The 23,278-nt window shown below is 39.0% G+C and overlaps 1 protein-coding gene across 1 annotated transcript in view; it reads left to right on the top strand.

Annotated features, from left to right (window-relative positions):
* The window catches only part of lrig2 (leucine-rich repeats and immunoglobulin-like domains 2), a 33,811-nt gene extending 14,102 nt beyond the window's left edge, over positions 1 to 19,709 (top strand). The window contains exons 11-18 of the mRNA XM_074672122.1: positions 775 to 938; positions 2,840 to 3,151; positions 3,395 to 3,676; positions 5,757 to 6,197; positions 7,701 to 7,853; positions 9,749 to 9,889; positions 10,067 to 10,336; positions 15,235 to 19,709. Coding sequence (XP_074528223.1) covers positions 775 to 938; positions 2,840 to 3,151; positions 3,395 to 3,676; positions 5,757 to 6,197; positions 7,701 to 7,853; positions 9,749 to 9,889; positions 10,067 to 10,336; positions 15,235 to 15,461 — 1,990 coding nt within the window. The 3' untranslated portion in view covers positions 15,462 to 19,709. The remainder of the gene's footprint in view (positions 1 to 774; positions 939 to 2,839; positions 3,152 to 3,394; positions 3,677 to 5,756; positions 6,198 to 7,700; positions 7,854 to 9,748; positions 9,890 to 10,066; positions 10,337 to 15,234) is intronic.
* The last annotated feature ends 3,569 nt before the right edge of the window (positions 19,710 to 23,278 follow it).

The raw sequence follows: 23,278 nt of genomic DNA, 5'->3' as shown, positions 1-23,278 counted from the left end.
CACGCTGCATTTAAAGAAAAATCCCCAGCTTCTTTCAGACTCATAAACTGTATCAAACAGTGGTCATATCCTGTTATTCATTAGCCTGTGGCTGGAGTAGAATATAACACTATCTGCTTGATGAATGGGAACTCCAGCTTCACTTGATAACTTAGCTGAGGGGACAAATGGCAGCACCTTCATAATTAAGATTTATTCTGGTATAAAGTCTATTAAAAAACATGTTTCTAGAGGCGGTGAATCAGTCCTCCTGTCTGTGTTAAGATTATTGAAAATCTAATTCTGCCTCACGCTCAGTTGACTTTGCCCCTGAAAATCTGGTGCAGGACTCAGGAATTAATTAAGCTTCCAGATGATTAAATGAACAGTTTTATTACCTGAATCTAATAACTCACAGGGGTTTGCTTTATGTCTGGATGTTTTTCTATAAACTTACTGTGAGTGTGTATCAGTGAGACTTACGTTTAGTGTTCTTTATAAGAGTTATCACAAATCAATACAAAACCCAGCGCTCTGTTTTTATGGTCTGTGGTTGAAGAAGATAAGACGAAGGAGGCTCATTAAGCTCGACAAAACCTACATTTATTTAAACTATCTCAGAATGTGGTAACCATAAATCACTGCCTGACGTAGTTTCCAAAACAGCCTGAAAATCCCATCATTTATTTTAATTCAGCGAGCTCCTCTCTGCGTTTCTCTGTCCCTGCTTTGACGATATAATCTAGTTTAACACCAGCTCATCCCACACCTCCTTGATTACCTGTCTGTTCGCAGCGTGCTGAACACGAGCAGCCTGCTGTGCGACTGCCACATGCAGTGGCTGGGGCCTTGGCTGACTGACAGCGCCTTCCTGCAGTCTGTCTCCGCTATCTGCGCTCATCCTGCCAGCCTGCTCGGCCGCAGCGTCCTGTCCGTCAGCCCAGAGGAGTTTGTTTGTGGTCAGTCAAATCTGCTGTTTGTGTTTTTTTTTCACCATGCTCTGTTTCCAGATCCAGGGAAATGAGTGACAGTGGGAGATTGTTTGGGAATCACCAACAACAAATACTGGATTATTTAAAGAACAAGACAAAGTTTTACTCCTTTTTTTGTCTTTTTTGTCTTTGTCTTTTTCTTAATTTGTGTTGCATTCAATGTTCTTTTGAAGGGTCTGATTTAGAAAATGATCAAGCACAGATGAAGTATACCTCAGAGACCTGATATTTTTTTAAATTTTAGTTTAGGAAGCATTTCATAATGTTTAATTCATTAATTTACTCTAAATGTGATTCATTTTTTGGCTGGAAAAACTCTGCAGCTTTCTAAAAAATGAAATGATGCCAAATCTAGTTAAAGATAGTAATTTTTATTTCTGTCTCTTTATTTTTAAATATCCAACTCAAAGTTTAATCTTTCTATTTCTTGTCTCTGATTTACAGTGCCATATAGGATTCACCCAAAAATAATAAACCATATTTGTCCTGTTTTTACGACATAACTATCTCATTAGAATAGGAGTATATTCATTTTAGAATTTTCTGTTTTTTTTTTTATTATTATTATTTTAATTTTTTATTAATGAGATACTATCTCCTTTAAATAGAGAATTTCAACTTCAGAATTTCCTATTTTTATGAGATACTATCTCTTAAAAACAGAAAAAAATATTTATGAATTTTCTGGGGTTTTTTATGAGATACTATCTTGTTAAAATAAAAAAAATATTCATTTTAGAATTTCCTTATTTTTTATGAGATACTATCTCATTTAAACAGAAAATATTTATTTTAGAATTTCCTTTTTTTTTGATACCTTGTCTTAAAAAGAGAAAATATTTATTCTAAAATTTCCTGTTTTTATGAGATACTACCTCTTAAAAAAGGAAAAAAATATATATATTTAAGAAATTTCTGCTTTTTTATGAGATACTATCTTGTTAAAATGAAAAATATTTACTTTAGAATTTCCTGTTTTATGGGATACTATCTTATTAAAACAGAAAATATTTATTTTGGAATTTCCTGTTTTTTATAAAATACAATTTAAAAAAAAACAGAAAATAAATATCTTTTAATTTCCTGTTTTTTTATGAGAAACTATCTTGTAAAAACAAAAAATATTTATTTTAGAATTTCCTTTTTTGTAAGAGATACTATTTTGTTAAAACAGATAATATTTATTTTGGAATTTCCTGTTATTTATGAAGTACTAACTTGTTAAAACAACCATTTTTTTATAATTCTTGGTTTTTATGAGATACTATCTTTTAGAAACAGACAATATATTTTTTTAGAATTTACTGTTTTTATGAGATTCTGTCATGTAAAAACAGGGAATATTTTGTTTTGATTTTTACTCATATTGTTAATTACTACCTCATTTTTACAAGATACTATCTTATAAAAACAGGAATCTAAAAGTTAAAGGAATTCCTCAAATCTTTAATAGTCATTGATGAAGAAACATGTAACTGTTAACTAAAACACATTAAAAAGTTTACCTTACCTGTATTGACCTTGTTCTTCTGATTAGCAGCAAAAACATGCAGCAACAAGTCATGCAGTGGAGCATCATGGGAAATCCTGTTTTCACAGGATAGTATCACACAAAACAGGAAAATCTAAAAGAAATCAAGTTCTGTTTTTATGAGATAATTATGTCATAAAAACAGGATTTTTTTGTGAATGCAATGTGCCACCGTACCAATCATAGCAATTTCTTGGAAATCAAAAAAATTGCCTACCTTTTGATTCTGATATAACATTATTTTTTCATTGCTGATATATTTCTATGATATCCATGTACTTTTAAATTACGAGAAGGCCATGCTGTGTCTAAACTTCCTTCCTCTTTCCCTCCACAGATGATTTTCCCAAACCACTCATCACAACCCACCCAGAGACGTCCGTGGCTCTGCGGGGGAACAACGTGACTCTGAGCTGCATCGCGTCCAGCAGCAGTGACTCTCCGATGACGACGGCTTGGAGGAAAGACGGCGAGGTTCTGTACGACGCCGAGGTGCAGAACTACGCCCGCTACCAGGAGGGGGAGCTGATCTACACCACCGTGCTCCATCTCCTTAACGTCAACTTCACCGATGAGGGGCGCTACCAGTGTGTGGTTTCTAATCACTTCGGCTCCAACTACTCCAACAGAGCCAAGCTGACTGTCAATGGTGAGGAGGTCTTTGGGATACAGCTCTAAAAATTCATATCCTCTGAAAAATGATCGTACATATGAAGATTTTTCTGCTGTTGTAGCGAGATCGACTGCTTCCTCAGTAGAAAACACACAGACAGCCTCAAATTTAGATGCATTGGAGCGTTATAGCAGCTGCTGTATTATCACAGACAGATAAAGACAATATACGTCTCCTCTCCTCCTCCCACCTCTGACTCTGTGCCCTCTCATCTTTCAGAGCTGCCATCCTTCAGAAAGACTCCCATGGACCTGACAATCCGGACCGGGACCATGGCCAGGCTGGAGTGCGCTGCTGAAGGTCATCCATCACCCCAGATTGCCTGGCAGAAAGACGGAGGCACCGACTTCCCCGCCGCCCGGGAGCGCAGGATGCACGTGATGCCAGACGACGACATCTTCTTCATCGCTAACGTGAAGACTGAAGACATGGGGGTTTACAGCTGCACGGCTCAGAACGCAGCTGGCAGCCTGTCTGCGAACGCCACGCTTACCGTGCTGGGTGAGTCACGCACCTGGTTAACAGAGGTTTACTACGGGGTCATTTCAGCTGAGTCACTGCGCTGTACCTGGCTGCTTGTTCACGTCCGCCACCCTTTTAAGGATCCTTGTTTTTGGGTTGGTTTCTCAGCACTTTTTTACCAAAGATAGAAACCTTATTTTTCTCTTTGCTTAGATACTTAAAACCATAATGATCAAAATATTTAATAGTGTTCTAGTTATGTTGTTTAGTATACGCAATGATGAGCATTTTAAAATGATCAGACATAAGCTTCAACCAAACTTTGTTGTTTTCCAGTGAGATTTGGGTTGTTTCATTTTTTATTGAGAAAGTTAATCCATTGATTTGCAAACTATCACAGGAGATGTCACATATAAGGTATCTGCATTTTTACGCCCAGGGTGCTCCTTGAGTCAAGAAGCTACAACAGAGGATAAGAGCCACGTTAAAGACAAATCAAATCGTAAATTTATTTTATTTTAGTTTATTTAGACTATAAACTAAAAAATTTAGTTTATTCCCATAAATTTATGACTTTATTTTCATTTATTTACTTTTCTCTTTTCTTTTAACATAGCCCTAATCCTCCCTTGTAAGCACCAAAAGCTGCGGCCATTGTGAATCTGTTTCAGCTGAAGTAGCAATCTAGTGAAAAATTATCCAAGTGAGAAGTTTTTGTGTTCAAAAAATTCTACGTGTGATGTCTTAGTTTTTTATTTTCAATCAAGTTGCAAAAATTAAAAAAAGAAAATGAAAAAAAAAATTATAAATTTCATTGATTTGCAAAATGTTTAAAATTTAAGTAGATGCAAAATTTTTCATGTTAAAATAATTAAAATTTCAAATATTTGCAAAGAAATAAAATTTTGAAAAATCCCCAAAACTTGGAATTAAAAAAAAAAACTAAAATTAAATACAGTTGCACAAAAACTAAAAAAATTACAGTTTCAAGAAATGTGCTAAATTTTCAAAAAACAATAATTAAAAATTTTTTTAAAAATGCAAGATTTTTCAAAAAATGGAATATAAATGTTTGCCAAATGTGCAGAAATTCAAAACATAGTTTGCAAAATTCTTCACAAAATTTGGATTTTTTTCTCAATATAAAAAAATGTTTTTAATCATTTTTTAAAGTGAAATTTGAAAAAAAAAGCAAAAATCTCCAAGAAGTTCAAGCATTATTTTTAAAGATGATGCCTATCTGGTGAAAAAAAAATGTTAAGGCATGATTTTATTAAGTGTTTTTTTTAAATTATCAATACCCTAAAACAAGTTTTTAAAAATTAAAAAAGTAAGAAATTCTTAATGTTAATAATATTTTTTTTCAAAGCTACAAGTACCACTTCAAAAGAGTCAAAGAGCCACATGAGGCTCCTTAGCCGCAGGTTGAAGCCCCCGGTCCTGACTGTTGATGAACTTATTTCAGAAGAATTTATAGAGACTTGCAGGGCAAGTTTTTCTCTTGTGATAAAGCTGAAGGGAACACCACAGAGAGATTATTTATTTTTTATTCAAAGCTTTTAAAAAACCAAAAGCTGAATCTGAGCCAACGTTCAGTGTATGCTAACAACGATAAAGCACTGGAGCCTGACACAGACGACTCCAACAAATAACTGTGCATCCCACTGATAATCCAGTTGTCGTGTGTGGAGCCAGAGAAACAGTCAAAGGTGGTCTACCACGCCCACACAGTCTGTTTCAGTCCTGACTTTCAGATAGTCGAGAAGCATGTTCTTGTTTTTTGTAAATCATAATGTGAGTCTCAAACGTGGCATCATAGCTGCTTTTTATTACTTAAATCCAACTTTCTGCAGCCTTAGATTGAGCTGAATGAAGCGTCTCTTCCACAGCTGACATCTTAATGGCTGTTCAGCTGAGATTTATTTAATCCACGAGCTTGTGTTTAATCGATATCTCATTTAAAGTTTGTGATCAAGGTTTAAACCCAACAACTAAAGGACAGTTTATCTAGAAATAACAATCTTGACCTTCAGCGCATCCAAATTAACAGTTTGACACAAATGCTAATTGGATAATCCTTTTTAAATAAGAGAATCAATAATTCCTCCTCTCCCCTCAGAAACTCCATCCTTCATGCGACCGTTGGAGGACAGAACCGTCGCCCGCGGCGAGACCGCCGTGCTTCAGTGCATCGCCGGAGGCAGCCCGGCCCCTCGCCTGAACTGGACCAAAGACGACGGGCCTCTGGTGCTCACAGAGCGCCACTTCTTCGCAGCAGCCAACCAGCTCCTCATCATAGTGGACGCCGGGCCTGCTGATGCTGGGAAATACACGTGCATCATGTCCAACACTCTGGGAACAGAGCGGGGTCACATTTACCTGAGCGTGTCGCCATCTCCGAACTGTGACACCGCGACGGGATACGACCAGGACGGATGGACCACTGTGGGCATCGTGGTAATCGTGGTGGTGTGCTGCGTGGTTGGGACCTCGCTGGTCTGGGTCATTGTCATCTATCACATGCGTAGGAAGAGTGAGGACTACAGCATCACCAACACAGGTCAGCAGTTCAGAGCCATTATGTTCACATGCTTTGCATAAAACAGGAAGTCTGGTGATCAGATATCTTTTAAAGAGTCCGGAAGATGTGGCTGTGAGGTTCCTCGGAGAATCTGCAAGTTTTGCAGCAGGCTTTCCAACAGGATAAGATTTATGACCTAGAAGCTCTGTTACAACAAAGAAATCATCTGCCAAACTCGCATTTCCTTCCCTTTGTGCAAAGTTTAGATTGGCTCAATCTGAAATAAAAGTGCGATTGCAATTAGAACCTTTTTAAAATGTTCAATACATGGAAGAGAATAACTTTTAACTGGGATCATCTTTTTTATGCTTTAAGAAGTTAAAACTAACTTAACTGTAAGTGATTTAGAATATGACCTCATATTTTAAAAGAGAAATGATTTACCTTTAGGAAACGTCCTGGGTCAAGAGTGAAAGGGTTAAAAGGTGGCAAGAAAAGCATGCCAATCATAAGTGTTTAAATAGCTAAATGTCAGAGCCGTAGATCATTCGCTTCTCTTTCTGCAAGCTTGAAATAAATGTTATTTGGCCATCCGAGGCTTTAAAGCCCTGTTTTCACCAAGCAGTTCAGTTCGACTTGGTACGGCATGCACCGCATTTCCACTGACTAATCCTGGGACATATCCCTAAATAACCGAGACAAGACGTCCCACTTTTTGACACCCTTCCACTGATCCAATCCAGAGTCCTGCACTGGGTCGGGTACCTGCAAAAACAGCTAAATTGCGGGTGTTTTTTAACAACTTTTTTTTTCCCGGGTTCGGATCTGGGTGGAAAAAATAACATGCGGGTTGGGTCGCATGTTATTTAATATAAAAGCTAAAAAAAGTACTGAAAATAGGTATCGTCAAGTACCCGAACCGATTGCCAGGTACCGGGCATCGGTACCGTATCCTTTCAAATGTGAAAGGTACCCATCCCTAGATAGGGTAGGAAACAGAGTGAGAGTGGGGAAAGACATGTGGGAAAGGAGCCACAGGCTGGGTTGGATCCCGGGCCACCTGCAAGAGAGGGAACCTCATGGGGGCAACGTAGACCGCTAGGTTATCTGCGCCCCTGTAGTGAACCTTTTCAAAAGTTTTTCACTTCGGCACAGGGTTGCACGGACCAACAGGAGCTCATCGTGTCTGAATAACAAACAGTCTTGATATTTATATGATTCAACACACAGAGATCACCGTGGCAACCGTGTGATGAACAATTCCTGGCGTGAAAATGGGGCCACACTCAACAGAGAGGAGGAATTACCAAAAAGAAAGTTGTAAACAGTCGTAAACGCCCCCTGCAGTTTAGAAACAGACACTGCGACGAGCTTTCTCAAGCTGAATCCGCACATCACGTTCAATAGGAAATCATAACCCAGTCTGTACCCAGCAGAGTTAGCCTGTTGGAAACCAATTAATGCTCTAATGTGGGAGATAACTTCCAGTGCATCCCATGTTTTCTGCAGAAATGTACCAAAATCTGTCTGTGTTTGTTTTAGATGAGATGAATCTACCCGCAGACATCCCCAGCTACCTCTCCTCTCAGGGAACCCTGTCTGAGCCTCAGGAAGGCTACAGCAACTCGGAGGCCGGCAGCCACCAGCAGCTCATGCCTCCTCTCTCCAACGGATATGTGCACAAAGGAACAGATGGTGAGTGATCTGTGCGCTTTCACCATGTTTACCCTGGAAAACCAACCCTTGGCTACACATAGCTTTTCCCTCAGAGATTGTGTCATTGTGGAGAGAAAAAGGTTGTTATTTAGACATCACAAGATCAAGCTTCTTGTGTCATACTCTATTTCTGGTTTCCTTTCATGACATAAGAACAGAGACTCAGCACTTCATGGGAAAAAGTAATCTGTGTTCTTCTGTTCAGGCTTTATTAAGATCAGACAACAATACTCTTGATGTTGAGTGACTCTTTTTCTCAAAGTCAGCAGTCTTCTCTCAGAAAAAAAAGCAGAAATGACCAACCTTTCAGTTTTAATCAGTTTAGGTCAGAAATCTTATTTCCAAATCATCATCCTGTGAACTTGTGTCACACCCTTTGAGTAACGTCAGCCTCTTGAAAGAAGGAAAGAAAACATGTCCTTTGGAAGGAAAGTTGTGTCTGAGGAGCTGACTTCTGAGCATTTGATAAGGGAAAAAAGATGTATGACAACAAAAAGATGAAAGCCAGCAAAATATCTGACGCCTTAAAGGCGGTTTTACTAGAGAGGAAGCAAAAAATATTGTTTATTTATGAGTGATTCTATAATTAAGGGTACATTTCATGTCTATGGGGTGTACTTATTAATTTGACTCAATATTAATTTCAGTCAATGACTAATTTTACAATGGGTCATTTGGATGATATTTCCCCTTTATTAAATAGAGAAAGTAAACAGGTGTCATCATTTATTTTTCAAAAAAAAAAAAATGTGAATCATGTGTTGGAATTTGCAGTTTTTGTGCTGTCAGATTTCTCAAATGTCAAGTTTGCTCTTCAAAATTAACACTAGAAAACATGTAAATATTATTTTCAGTATTATTTGTTTAAAATAGTCATTAAAACATGACATAACTAGGAGTGCATTTCAGGCACACAAAAAAAGTGAAAAAAAAAATGTGCTTTTTTGTTTCATATTCTATTTGATTGCAAAGTACATACCTAGAATGAACTTTATTCATTTATTGACAAGCTTAATCTCTAATGAATTCTTAAATATTTAAGTAACAAAAAGGAAATGTGGAGCATAATTTTGACAACCATATTATGGATATAGGTCGTGACTATTTTTCAACATAAATCTATATTATACTTAATTTAGACTGAACATGACTGAAATCAATTGAGGTCCCATCATTTTTGGTGGGAACCTTGAAGAAAGTGTGTCGTATTACAGCTCCTCCTCATCAATATTTCATTAGAATGATTGTCTGTACATGGGGCGCATTAACTGTTCATCATCTGTGTTACCAACATTTTCTGCTGCTCCAGTTAGCACAAGGAGAAAAAATGGAGAAAATGGCGACCGTGTTAGCATCACTAAATTTAATGTTGTAGAGACAGGTTTGTCTTGTCAGCTGTGTTACTGTGATTTTTTGAGCAATAATTATTTTAAATTTTGTCTAAACTGTGATATTAATGATGAGGGACTTTTCTAGGGAGTGAAGTCTGACATAAAAATATTGAATAACTCTAAATTCAGTATAATATAGATTCATGTTAGTAAGTAATGCTCCTTTTTTTTGTAACTTTAATATTTAAGAATTCATTAGAGCTTAAGCTCGCCAACTAGTGAATTTAGTAGATTCCCCTAATTATAGAATCACTCATTTGGGTTTTTATGGGACTTCTTTGTAAAATAGTTCCTACTTTTAATAATTGTCACCGTTTTGAACCGCCTTTTCATATTTCTACCTCGTACTTCTCCTGGATTGTTTTCTTCTCTGTGATTGTTTCTTCTGCCCTCTGTCTTCATGTTTTGATGCCTTGTGTGAAGCTTTTTGAATTGTTTCCGTAGTGTCCGGTGTAAATAAACTCGCCTTGTCATGTCTGTCAGGTGTGTGCTATGGAGACACAGGCAGCGAAGTGGAAACGGAGGGAAACGGCACGCTGCACTGCAGGGTCGGCGCTCTGTTCACCGGGCGTAGCAGCTTCCATCCCGGAGAGACACGAGAGGGGCTGTCTGGACTTCCTACAGGTCAGTGACATCTGAGTGGGCTTTGTTATCTCTGTTTTAACCAGCTCCTGTGTGTGTTTTTTTCTTGTCAGCTCTCTGGCTGAGCCTTTCCACAGCGACCCTGACAGGATCTAAAACTTAAACCACAGACTGAAGAAAAATAAGACTCTCACTGAAGTGTTTCCTCTTTCTTTCCAGGTGGAGCTGGTCCGCTCGTCATCTGCTCCGACTGCTACGACAACGCCAACATTTACTCTCGCACACGCGACTACTGTCCCTACGCCTACCTGGGGGAGGACGACCCTCTGGACAAGACTCTGCCTGGTCTGAAGGAGAGCTTCGGCGGGCACGTTCAGCACGAGGACACGACTCTGGAGAGCCTCATTAGCAACCAGGACTCTTCCATCTTTCTCACCTCCCATGAAAAGAGGCTGAGCAGCCACACTCCCCCGGAGCGCTACACTAATGGTGAGACTTGGAGACAGTGTTTCTAATTTTAACTTCCAGAGCGAGATGGTGACACCATCCTTTGTCTGGGTGAAACTATCATGTCCTACCTGCCCAGTTTTTGGGACTTCTGGTACTGAAACATTTTTCTTTCCCATTTTTTTGTGTATGTTACAAATTTGGCGCCTGACTCTGTGTCTTTACTCTTTGCTCTCTTTCCTACTGAGGATCTTTTTTTACTTGAAGCCTTTATTTTTCTTTGTGTAAAAGTTTCTTTTGGTGAACTGCTTGTCCAGGAAAACTTTTTTTTGAGCTGTTTATCCAAAAACCATCTCCCTGCAGAGATAAGATTAGAAACAACCATGTGAAAGACAGTGTTTTATTTCAGAATTTACAAATAAGAAAAAAAGCTACCTAAAGTTTCTGTGAGGACAAACTGCTTGGCAGTGATTGTAGTGACACTTTTGGCTGTTTTTCTGGGATTCAAACTCTTTTTTTCCCATGATCCCAGAAAAACAGCCAAAAGTTTCCTTTATTATTAAAAATTGAATCCAAGAAATAATTTTCTTTCAAAACAAAAAGCTGAACTTCCTGCGAAACTTTTCTGGCTGGCATAGCGTTGTCACAGGGTCCACATTCTTTAAATGGATTTGTTTTTTTCCAAGACAGTCTGATCTGATCTTTAACTGAGAAATAGAATCTAGAAATAACTAATCTTGGTGGCTGATAATATCATTTTAGGTTGTGGATTAAAAACAGGCAAACATATGAGATTAAACACTGTAAAATCAGTTGATTAAGTTGCACTTTAAAGACCTGTTTTTCCATCTGAAAAGTGTGTTGCGTCTTATACAGCTTTGTCGTGATCAGTCGCTGTTTTTAAAACGCTTTTGGAGTTTCTGTTTTAGATGTCACTACTTTTCGTAACCCGGTTTCAATGATTGAAAAAAACATATACAATGTAATTCAAACTAATTTCAGCCTTTCCTCATAAAATCAAATGTTCTGAGGATTTAGAACGTGTGACTCAAAGTCTCAAACACACTCGGCACCAAAAACAAAGAATTTAACTGCAAACAACATTCTCATTTACACCAAACATTTCCGCTTCAAATTAACAACAATTTGTCTCCAAACAAAATAGGAAAAAAGAATATCCTCCTTAACTGTTTATAAGTCTTTTCCCCTTTTGAACTGCAAAAAACTGAAATCTTATCAAGTGTTTTTGTCTTTTTTTTAAAGTAAAAATTGTCTTATTATACTCGATATGAGCCACTTTCAACTTATCAATTCAGAAAAATGTCTTGTTTCAAGTTATCAGAGTACAAAAATGAGGTTTGAATGGCTTGTAACCAGTAACATAATCTGCCAATGAAACAAGAAAAAATTGCTTGAAAATTTCCTTGAGACTAGAACAATGTCTTAATACAAGTAACTTTTCTCTTGTTCCATTGGCAGATTTTTTTTACTGGTTACGAGCAATTCAGACCTCATTTTTGTCCTTAAATAACTTTAAACAAGACATTTTTCTGGATTGGTCATGTGAATTTGGCTCATATTGGGTCTAAAAAGGAATTTTCTACTGAAAATAAGACAAAAACACTTGATAAGATTTCAGTTTTTGCAGTGTGTCCTGCGTCCTGCAAATCCCAGAGAGGTAAAAAAGAACGAAACAAACAAAAGTCATCCAAATCCCAGGGGCCAATTGTTCCTTTGCTGGTCCAGCCCAATGGAAAACACAAAATCCACCTGATCCCGAAACACTTTTGACTAAAATCTTTTAGTTAATCCAGATGAATCAGACAGGCGCGTTCCTGCGCGGTGGAGATCCAGCCATGAAAGAGCAACTTCCCATGTGTGCACATTTACTTTAATACACAAGTTTTCTTTGAACATGCTACATCCTTTGGTAAAAAGTTAAAAACACACTTATTTTACTTAAGCCTCTGTGTCTAAGGACATGGTCACACTGGCCATCCAAACCGTGCCGTGCTTAAGCATGATTGCCCTTCGCAGCGCCGTTCTCCCGCTGTAGAGTATGGCCAGCGGTCACACTACTCCAACATGAACCAAATTTTAGCAGGTAACACACACATGGCCCACCTACGTCATCGTGACTCGTCTGTTTTCATGAAGTGCGATCTCATCAGAGTCAGCACAGTGAGACACAGAGAGCACTGCTACAACTTCAGAGACTTTTGGACTTATAGTGAGTCGTTTTGGCCAGACACAGCCCTCTAACACCCCACTAATGTAAAATGATTGTCGAGAGATGAGCTTGTGGTGAACATATGTCATGGATCACACACGCCGTACAGGTGCTTGGGCTCGTGCAAGAAGTTAACTGTGCCAAAGCCCACCTCTCTGAAGCGTGCCAAAGCAGAGAACTGAATCGTGCTCAAGCGCGGCACAGTTTGCCTGTGTGACCGCGTCCTGGGTCACTGCAGAAGTTTTCTGTCACGACACACTTCCAGTTCGCACATCGTTCCATGGACTCCCCCCTCCCGGCTTCGCAATATCCTTAAAAAACTTCCTTCTTAGAATAAATTTATGGTCTTGGCCCCATCTTAACTTTTTTATAACAGTGGAAAAAAATCATTGACCAGAAAAAGGTAGCAAACAAATCCCTCTTTTAGATTTGCCACCCTAATTTTCTTCACTACATTTGACACACTCACAAACTCTAATGTGGCACTGTCACACTAGCCCTGTATAAAGATGATCATTATGTTAAAAACAAATATCAGTAAAACTAGAAAAAGCTACACAGCTGCACCAAAACTGCACATTGCTGATCTCGCTGAATACAGTGGATTTTTTTTGTGTTGTCATTTTTTTGTTATAAATAGTGATATATAGAAACCCTTTTGTTATGCCTTAGAGTTACAAAAACTGACTGCATCTTATAAACCGGTGCGACTTACATTCAGGACTTTAAAGAACTTACAGTCTTCACAGGGCACTTAACTGTTTTTGCAAAAATCCAGATGTGCACATTCGAAGATAAGGCCACTTTATGTCTGAAAAATAGATTTGAGAAAAAAAAAAACATTTTTAAACTGATTCATACAATCAGTAGACACCTGAATAAGTTGAGATGATATCCAAACAAGGCTCAGCTGTAATTCGAACATCTCAGCATCAACAGTATCGTAGTGTTTAGCTTTTAAACCAAGAGAACAAACAACGGAGGGTCCAGTTTCTGAGTGAGTCTGCTGCTCCATCATCAAAGCTCTGCAGCCCTGAAAACTTGACCTTTGCAAACACTGGCACGGATAAATTGGGTTGGTTGAAGCTGATGGAGTGCGTCTGCAGCAGCTCACAGTTCACACAGAGGGTGGTCTGCTCCTGGTGTTTGGTGGCTTGATGATTGTTTTTGTGGACACGGGCCGTCAAGCTACAGTAAATCCTGACAGTGGTGATGCTGTTAATGTTTATTATTTTTATTAACACTGCTCATGTTTGGAAGTATCAAAAGCCCTAATGCCGCGGCCACACCAAACGCGAACTTGCGAATTTATTCGCGCGAATCGCCTGTCACGCGTCGCATGAACGCCCGAGTCTCGATGCTGGACTATTTAGCGCGTTCTTGCGCATGTGGAGTAGAGAGCCCGTTCATTTAAAGACAGAAAGTCCAAAAGAGCGTCTGAAAAACAATGAGCTGTGATTTCAAAAGCATGACAGGAGAGTGTGTGAAAGCTTTGGAGATCACAATCAATGCCTGCTGCCTCTCCCTGGTAATCCACCTCCACCGACCCTGCCTGGCTGTTCCCTGAGACCTCATCCTCGACCCATGTTCCTGGAGGTCTCCCTGGGGATAATAAAAGGGTGGAGGAAAGAGAGGAGCACAGAGAACTTCCATCTTTTCCCTAGCTCTGCCCCTGCCCCGCTCCTCCCTCCTCTCTATCAGGCTCAAAACTCCACTGAGGAAAACACAGTCGGACTCAGTGATAGCCCGTACAGGCAGATCCAGCTGGGAACGAATGTTTTCAGAACTTACCTTCAAAACCTGTCTCCTCAGAGACTTTCAACCAAGCCTGCTCCTTTTTTCTGGTCTCTGTAGAGTACACATGTCGTATCGTATAACTCTGGATGATGACACACCGCACAGATTCAATCAATCAATCAATCACGTTTATTTATATAGCACATTTAAAAACAACCAAGGTTGACCAAAGTGCTGCACAGTCTTAGAACACAGTCAAATAAAAGCAAGTTTTAAAAAATAAATAAAATAAAATAAAAAATAGAAATAAAAAATGTGTTAAAAGAGAATAAAAAACCGTAAAAACAACAAAAGACAATAAATAGCAAAAGAGGACCCCATAATAAATAGAAAAAAAAGGTAAAATCATGGATGTCTTACTCAACTAGTATTAAAAGCTAGTGCAAAGAGGTGTGTCTTCTCCTCCATACTCCGGCGGAGTTGGAGCCGGAGCAGGCAACGGTTGCCCCCCAACGTCATCAAATCAATGACGTCGTGGGGGAATGTCATCGCTGATTGGCGGCCACGGCAAGCCTTCACGTGAATTTGCGTCAAAAGTTCCATATTGTGTACTTGAGCGAATTCGCGTCTACCGCCCAAATGTGTGAACGCTCCAAATGCACAAACGCGTCGCCCGAGGCGAATCGGCGTCTGAACATGTCTTTGCATTGACTTTGTATGTAATCGCGCCGCAAATTTGCGTTTGGTGTGGCTGTACCATAAGAGGATTAAAGAACATCTTCAGCTTTAAATCCTCTTTTTGAAAACAGCAACAAGATGATCTAAAGAAGCTAAATCCAGCAAACTAAGAGGAGCCAGAAACCAAACTCCTGATTATTCATTTATTCTTTAATTTCTGTGAAGCTTTAATCAAACACGAGGATGTTTCTCTGAACGCTCTGACGTCTAATAACTGTCGATTCTGTGTTTGCAGATTCTCTTTGCAGATCCTTCTGGGGAGAAGGAGAAGATCCCTCCTTAAAACCTCACCCGGGGGCGTCCACGCACCCCGTGACTGTCCACAGGACACCTCCTCTGCCCTCCTCTGCTGACGGAGCAGAGGAGCAGAGCGAAGCAGACTGTTTTCCCAGCCAGCACACACAGGACCACAGAAGTGCCTCTAATAGGACTAACCCTCAGGAGCATTCAGCTCCCACATAGGATCTTAACACTTCACCTCCTGCTGCCTCTGACTCCTCTCAGCCCCCACCCACTACCTCCAAAGAGACTCCTCACACTCTGCCAAAGATGCTCTCTTGTATGTTTACATTCCCCTCTCGAGGACATATTGACGGTCTCCACTGTGGAAGGACTGCTGGAGAAATGGATCTGTAATTAAAGTGACCTCCTCCTTGACTCCGCCGCCTCCTTGACGCCTCCTCCCTCGCTCCTCTTTGTCCTCTTCCAGGAGGAGGCGATGAATGTATGCTTTAAAGAGCCGTGTCGGATGCTGCCACCAGATAAGACACGTTGAGTCTCTGCGAGCTCTCTCCTCGGTCCACGCTGCTGCTGCTGCTGCTGCTGCTGGAGGGATGAAGTTTAGTCTCTTCACTCCTGGTACAGACACCTGTTGGAGAAAACTCCACCCTTTTTGTCCCTTGTTTGGGAAAATGGGAGTTAAAAGCTCCCTAACCAGCAGTTTGTGGTCAGGAGACGCTGAATAGGTACGTCCATTCCTGCAGCCATCCTCACTGACTCTTTCTGCTCCTGTTATGCAAATTCCAGAGACATTGACACCAAACTGTGGTGTATATTATAAATATATATAAATATATATATGAATATATCCTCTATCATCTCTATCTGATCTTGTTTTTGTCCGATGTGAAACAGAATAGTGAAACTTTATTTCCTCTTTGCTTTGACGAGCAGATTTGTGAGGTAGCGTACATTTTTTTTGCACATGTGACAATCGCTGGTTGTTTCCGATTGGTTGTCAGTTTGATGGCCTTTTTAACAGCATTCTCAGTAACCTCTTTCAGGTGACGTTATGGTTTATCAAGGACTGAATATAAAGATGGACGACTGATCTTCCCATGATGTAGTGACAGCTTGAAAACAGACCCATGGTAGGATATTTGAGATGTTTTAGAGAAAAAGACAAATGAAGACACTTTCTAGCTCAGAGTAGCCGGTGAAGCAAGAGTAACTTTCTCTTTGTCAGAGAGCAGGAAAAAGTGTCTCTTTAACAACCCTCTGAATCCTCAGTTTTTGACCACAGAGAAAATGTCTGTACACCTTCAGCTCAGAGAGAAGTCACAAGTGCCAGATTTAACAAAAGAGCGGTCACTTTTATAGCATCAGATTACTTAAACCCTGTTTTCACCAAGCAGTACGGTTCATCGTCTTGGTACGGCACACATTTAGTAGCGTTTCCTTTAACTGAAACTGAGACAGGTCCCCAAATTACCAACCTGTCCCATCCCATTTTTTGGTTCTCTTCTGTTGGAGTACCAGACGTACAAGAGACACTGCAGTCCATCGATTGGTGGAAAGAATCATCACTTCCTGTGCGACAGCGGTGATAAAGAACGACACATAACTTGACGCATTGAAATGTCTCAGTGTGAAAATAACTTTCCTTTTGTTTGGAAAATGGTGTCACGAAACAGCAGGAAACAAAACTGTGTTGCATTCGTCTTTGTTGGATTTATTTGCGGGGTACAGGTAGTCTGCACTACATCACACGTCTGAGTAATGAAGCCGATCACTGGTGGGGCCACATTGGATATGACATGGACCTTGAGCTTCCTTTCTAAAGGCTGTGCTATGCTTTATGAGACGTGCGGGATCCACACGAGAAAATGCATGAGGCTTTTATGCTTTTTAACACCCCACGTGGCATCCGTTGGTGTCCATTCCCAAGCTGCAGGGGGCGGTGTATCACAAACGTACGTCTACCAGAGTACTAAATGAGAGGCAAAGAAGTTTGCCTTTGTCTACAACATGTTTACAAATCCATCCCAGAGAATTTCACGCCATGAATTATTTACCTCTCGGTTATCATGGTGATCTCTGTGTGAAGAGTGAAATCGTTCGTCCACGTGATGCCGCACAGACCCTGCTGATGCGTCAAGCATAAATCAGTCTTAACAGAGCCGAAATGTGTCTCTGATTGGGCAAACTCTTATCCCTAGTATTTTCTTAACCGCCGAGTTAAAATAGCAAAATTAGCATTTCAGACCCAAGCTGTTTTTCAAACTAGGCCATAAATAGGTTTTTGATGCTGTAAAAGTCTCTGTTTTCTTTTTTTGGCTTGGTGATTACATGGTACACAGATACTTGCAGATTCTTGTTGGAACTGCAAATTTTTGCAGGCTTCATGTTTCTAAACTAGGTGTTGCCCCTGGTTTCACTTAGGGATGGGGACCTTTCACATTTAAAAGGATATGGTACCGATACCTGGTACCTGGTACTCAACGGTACCAATTTTCATTCCTTTTTTTGTGTTTGTGTGGTAAAAAAACATCAATTTGTTTAATGATAGAATATATAAATTTTTCAATTTAACATATTTATTCTTCAATATATAACCTTGTAATGCCGTGTTCATGTCCAGTATGGAAAATCACCTACTCTTCCACTCCCTTGCAGTCACAAGGATGGGTTGAGGTACCTAAACATGGTCACTTTTGGTTTTACGTGGATCAGTACCCGGTACTTTTGACAGAATTCGGTCGGTACCCATCCCTAGTCACCCTATTATGTAGTTATTGTCATCTGGCTAACACAGCGCCTACCAAGAAGGGAAAGGTTGGCTGTAGAAACGCAAACAGGATCAGGCGTCTCATCCATACCGTACTGCTTGGTGAAAGCGGGGACTTTATCAAATCAAAACCTCTTTAATAAAGGACACTGCTTTAAACCAGTATGAGGAAAAACTGACTCCAATCAGAAAAAAAGGCTTTTTGTGAGGTAACTATCCACACCAGTGTCTCTTTTGTTGATAAGAAGGAGGCAGGCTTTTTTTGTAGCTCTAAAAGGCTTGGCTTCACTTTTAGGGAAGCTGTCACGTCGTCCATCCTTATATCAGTCTGTGGTTTATAAAAACGGTATGCACTGATTAGTTTAATCTTCCAGGCACTTGATTTAATGGTGGCAAACCTTCTTATGCAGTCCGCATGCTGTTCTCATGAAGCTCATGATCCTTCCGTAGAGATCGATTACGCCTTAGTTTTCACTCGGGGCTGTGAAAAATGAGAATGTACCGTGTTGTTTTCTACATGTTTGTGTGTATGTATGTATGTGTGTGTACATAATGTTAGTTTTCGTCCGTTTGCAGAGAGGATTCAGACACGAGCTGCAGTACTTCTTCACGTTCTCATTTCCAGGCTGTAGATAATGAAACAGCTGCCGTCTTCAGCCCGTCTGCTTCCAGATGTCAGCTGTTAAATCGCTCTGAGGGCTTGAAAATGAAAATGCCTTCCAGGTTAAAGGGTCGACTGTCGCTTTGTTATTTGAGGTCGGATGTCGCCCTTAAAAACAATCCCCTCAGTCATTGCACTTCAGAGCCGCTCAGCTGTGATTTGTTGTTTTTGTGATTCCAAGAAAACAGATTATTTGTCACCATGCTGAAGTTAGCCACATAAAGCAGTTAGCTTAGCTTTAGAGAGGTGTTGCTATCAGATTGTATCATTCCTATTAGCATATTTACATTAACATAACCCCACTGACTTCTTGCAGGGCTGTTTCATCAACCTCTTCTTGTTTAAGGAGGGCTACCTTTTCATTCTCAGCTGGTGATGTGATTCTTTTTGTTTTGGGTCCACTTTAAAGATGACATCATGTCTGAATCTTTATTTTTGTTTTGTTTTCTTGTTATTTTGACAATCAGCACTCTTACAGTCTCTGAATTAGACCCAGTCCTGTCTTTACTCAGCGGTACACTCACTGACTGTTTGGGGGTACCGAGCTCAGACACTACAAATCAATCGTGCTGAAAAACCATTCTACAGTTAGCTCGATGCTAAACTTGTGCTGCAACTTCACAAAGTGTAACTGTCCTGTCACATTCCCAAGCTCATTTTGACTATCAGCAGTCAGAATTAGCTTTGGTGCATTTCTTACTTCAGAGTTTTCCAGCTCTACACAGAGACCAGATTCTCTTTCATGAATGAATGAAAAAGCCACACGTTGAGGTACACGTTGTTTTCTGCCAGCACACTGAAGCAAACTGTGCATTTCTGTCCTTTAATCCTCTGATCGTCCTCTCTGGCTTCATACCAAAGGTTGGCAGTAACTGCTCTGGCAATATTCCAATGCTGCTTTTTTGTATCGTCATATCTTTTTTTTTTTTGCATATTGTTTATGGTAGTATATTTTTGGACCTTCTTTTCCTGTACATTCTGTAAAGCATGTCTAAAGAGCCTTTTTTTGTTACGTAGCAATTACTCAGAACATTAAACATGAACTCTCATAAACTGGTTTGTATCGTGAAATTATTTTTTTCTGAGTGAAAACAGGATCACAGATCTATCTATCTATCTATCTATCTATCTATCTATCTATCTATCTATCTATCTATCTATCTATCTATCTATCTATCTATCATCTGTGATTCCCAACCTATTCCAACTCAGGGCCCACTTTAAAGTCTCAAAAAGGCCATATAATGTATTTTAAGATCTTTTGTTTTTAATTAAAGGTTGAACATGAAGAACTGAACAGTACTGAAATACAGTTCTGCTGTTAAGTGGTCTGGAGGATAAAGACTCCAGTTGCCATCTCCCATGCGCCTGTCACATGTTTGATAAGTGAAGGAAAAACAAATGGACAAAAAAATGATAAGAATTTAAAAAAAATTCAATAACCTTGAAAATATCACTGAGTTCTAACATTTAAACATTATTCTGCATATTTTTATTTTGATATGATTGCACCCCCACTCACAAAATCTAAATATATTAGAAATGTTTTGGCGGCCTACTTGCAGTACCTTTGCCGTCCACCAGGGCTGGAATCCACTGCTCTATTTGCAGCAGAATTAGTTCTTTTGGGGATTTCTGTTAAAACCAGTCACTTAGTGTGCTCAAACATCTTTGCACTTCAAAAAAAATTTTTTTTTTAAAATCTCTAAAGGGTTTTGTCTTATTTTCGCTAAAATTGTCTGAATTGCTTTTTCACAAAAATAAAAAAATTCTGCTCGAAAATGTGCTCAAAACAAGAATATCGTCTAAGAAGTACAAGTAACTTCTCTGTCGTCCCATTAGCAGATTTTTTAAACTTGTTTCAGCAATTCAGACCTCATTTTGCCTTTCAATTATGACAAACAAGACAGTTTCCTGGACTGGTCAGGTGAATGTGTCTCATATCAAGTCTAAAAAAAATTCTACTGTAAATAAGTCAAAAACACTTGGTAAGATTTCTTTTTTTTCCAGTGTGTACCATCATCTTACCAAATGTTCAGTGGTCCGTTTTCTGCAGTGTTATGTGCTGCGTAATCATCAGTAAATTCTGCTTCTGATTGAGGGAAATGTTCGCAATTAGGGGGGGATATGGGGGAAATATGTCAGGAGTTTTTTTTTTTTTTTTTTTTTTTGCATGATCAGGATCTGGATTTTATCAGGGTTCTTTTTCATTTTCAGGCTATAATGACCCAACAACAAATTTTTTAGCACCAATTATTTATTTTATTAAAGCAACAATTTTTTTGCATTTTCTCGTCAAGTTAAATCCATTCATATAAAAATGTCATCTAAAAGAGTATTTACATTTCTGCAGAATGTTCAGAGTTTTAGCTTTACACAAGCAGACTATGCTGAGTCCAAATGAAGTTTAGTGAGAAGTTAATAGACATACTTTGATTTTATCTCTGCACTTCTATTTCTGCTTAAACATGGTAATATTTACTATATCTGACCAGTGATTCTGTTGCTGACCAAAGGGTGGCAGTGTTTTGTTTTGAAGTCCACAAAAAGTGCGTATCTTAAATTGAAACCCAAAGAGTTCAAAGGGGGATAAGGGCCACTGAAGGAAAAAAAAGACATCCCCCTTTTTTTTGTTATTATAATTTTTTATATACTGCTATTTTTCTGCCTTTTTTGTCTCAGAAATCTGAGATTTAAGTCAGAATTCTGTCATTTTTTGGATTTTTGACTTTTTCTTTCTCTGAAAAAATAGTTAAAATAAAGAAAGAAAATATGTCCATTTTTTTTTAGTTTTTAAGTTTTTAGTTTTTACTCACATAGTTTCATACTCACAAAGAGTATGAAAGGGGATCAGGGCCACTGAAGGAAAAAAAGGCAGCAATTTTTTAAAATTTATTTATTTATTACTTTTTTAATTATTTTTTTTTATTTGCTGCCATTTTCTTTTTTTTTTCTCAGAAATCTGAGATAAGAGTCAGAATTCTGCCTTTTTTAAAATTTTGACTTCATTTTTCTGAGAATTCGGACAAAAAAAGTAGCTAGAAAAAAAAGGACATATTTTCTTTTAAGTGGCCCTAATCCTTATCTGTAAAATAGTTGTCAAAAAGTGCAACAAATTTTTAAGATAGCCTAAAAAATGTTAATGTTTATCTGATCAAAGTTTCAGATAGTTTAGATAAAATGCAATAAAAAAGTTCCTGCAGGTTCAGATTCAGGCCACATGTAATCCAGAAACAGGGGTCAACATCACCACCACAAATCTGGGAACACACCATGGGATGATTTAAAGGTCAGGCCCTCTGTAATCTGGATTTTCCAGCACAAATCCTGCTAATAATGAGCCTTGAAAACCATTTTCCATCATCAGACTTCACGTTAAGAAAAATACTTTTAAAGGCCTCTGATGGAAATCCTCCACAGTCACAGGACACACTGAGTACAGCAGGATCTGCCTCTGCTGTTTGTTTTGTTCAGTCCTGTTCCTGCTGCGCTCCTCGGTCTTTGTCAAACACGGTGCTGTTGTTTCTTCCCTACGAGGTGATAATTTATTCACTTTAATGTCCGGAGGTTGCAGCTCTGCACGTAAACACAGACTGATACATCTCACACTCTGAGAAAACAAACTCCTCAGCTCATAAATACTCCAGGTGAGTTCCTCACCTCCAGATATTCCAGAGCTCATCGACTCGGCCTCATGAAGCAGACGTATGACCGTCCTCCCGTTGGATTTTAGGTTTAGGAGGAAGTAAAATGAGCATCATTTATCACATGCTGCGAAACACGACGGCTGCTGATCTCCAGAGATGAGGTGACATTTATAGACTTTAATTACCTCTCAAAGCTTCCTTTAAACACCTCCTCAATTTTTCATCAAGCTACAGTTTGAAACCAGGGCCGAGTTGTTCTAAAGTTAATCTGATAAGATAACAGCATCACTCTGAGTTAGATAGAGAAGACAGAAGCTCAGAAGAGGAGTAAACTCCAGGAATCCTGCTTTATTTTTTAAACCTGGACCCTGTATTAAACTCAAGAGTTTTAAAACTTAAAAACAAAAGGAGTTTAGATTATTATATTAGGTTAAAAAAGGCTGGAAATTAAGTGATTTTTTTTCCACAACGCCAAAGCAAAAGAAATCATGAAAACCAGAGAGGGGGGCTGTTAAGTGTCTGTTTAGAGCACAAGAAGGACAACATCTCCTCTTTAGTTCATACTAGCTTTAGAAAATCTAGACCTCTGATCTGACCAAAGACACATGAATTCAAACAGATATCTATGAGTTATAACGTGATCCTGCTAACTTGCTAACCTACTAACTAAACCTCAAGAGCTGAAATGGAATGGATCTTGTTGTGCTGTGTATCCGTCTCAAAATAAGACAAAATATCTCATGAAGGTAAAAATAAGACACACCAACCTGGGTTGGAGGCCATTTCACTCACGGCAGTCAACTCAGCTGCAATTTTCATCTTTTAAAACCATGTAATGGTCTTAACAAGGCAGAAACAGTAGATGGAGGAGGACCCAAGTACAGATTTAAAAAAGTATAATAAAAGTCAAAACCAAAGAATTTAACAACTCTTATTTAGAGCCGAAACATAGCAAAAAATAAGA

The sequence above is a fragment of the Halichoeres trimaculatus genome, unplaced genomic scaffold (assembly GCF_033239565.1).
Source record: "Halichoeres trimaculatus isolate MK-OKI-2021-1 unplaced genomic scaffold, fHalTri1.1 fHalTri1_scaffold_1, whole genome shotgun sequence".
Lineage (NCBI taxonomy): Eukaryota > Metazoa > Chordata > Actinopteri > Labriformes > Labridae > Halichoeres > Halichoeres trimaculatus.
The sequence above is the reverse complement of the archived record's forward strand: the minus strand, read 5'-3'. Positions and strand labels throughout refer to the sequence as shown.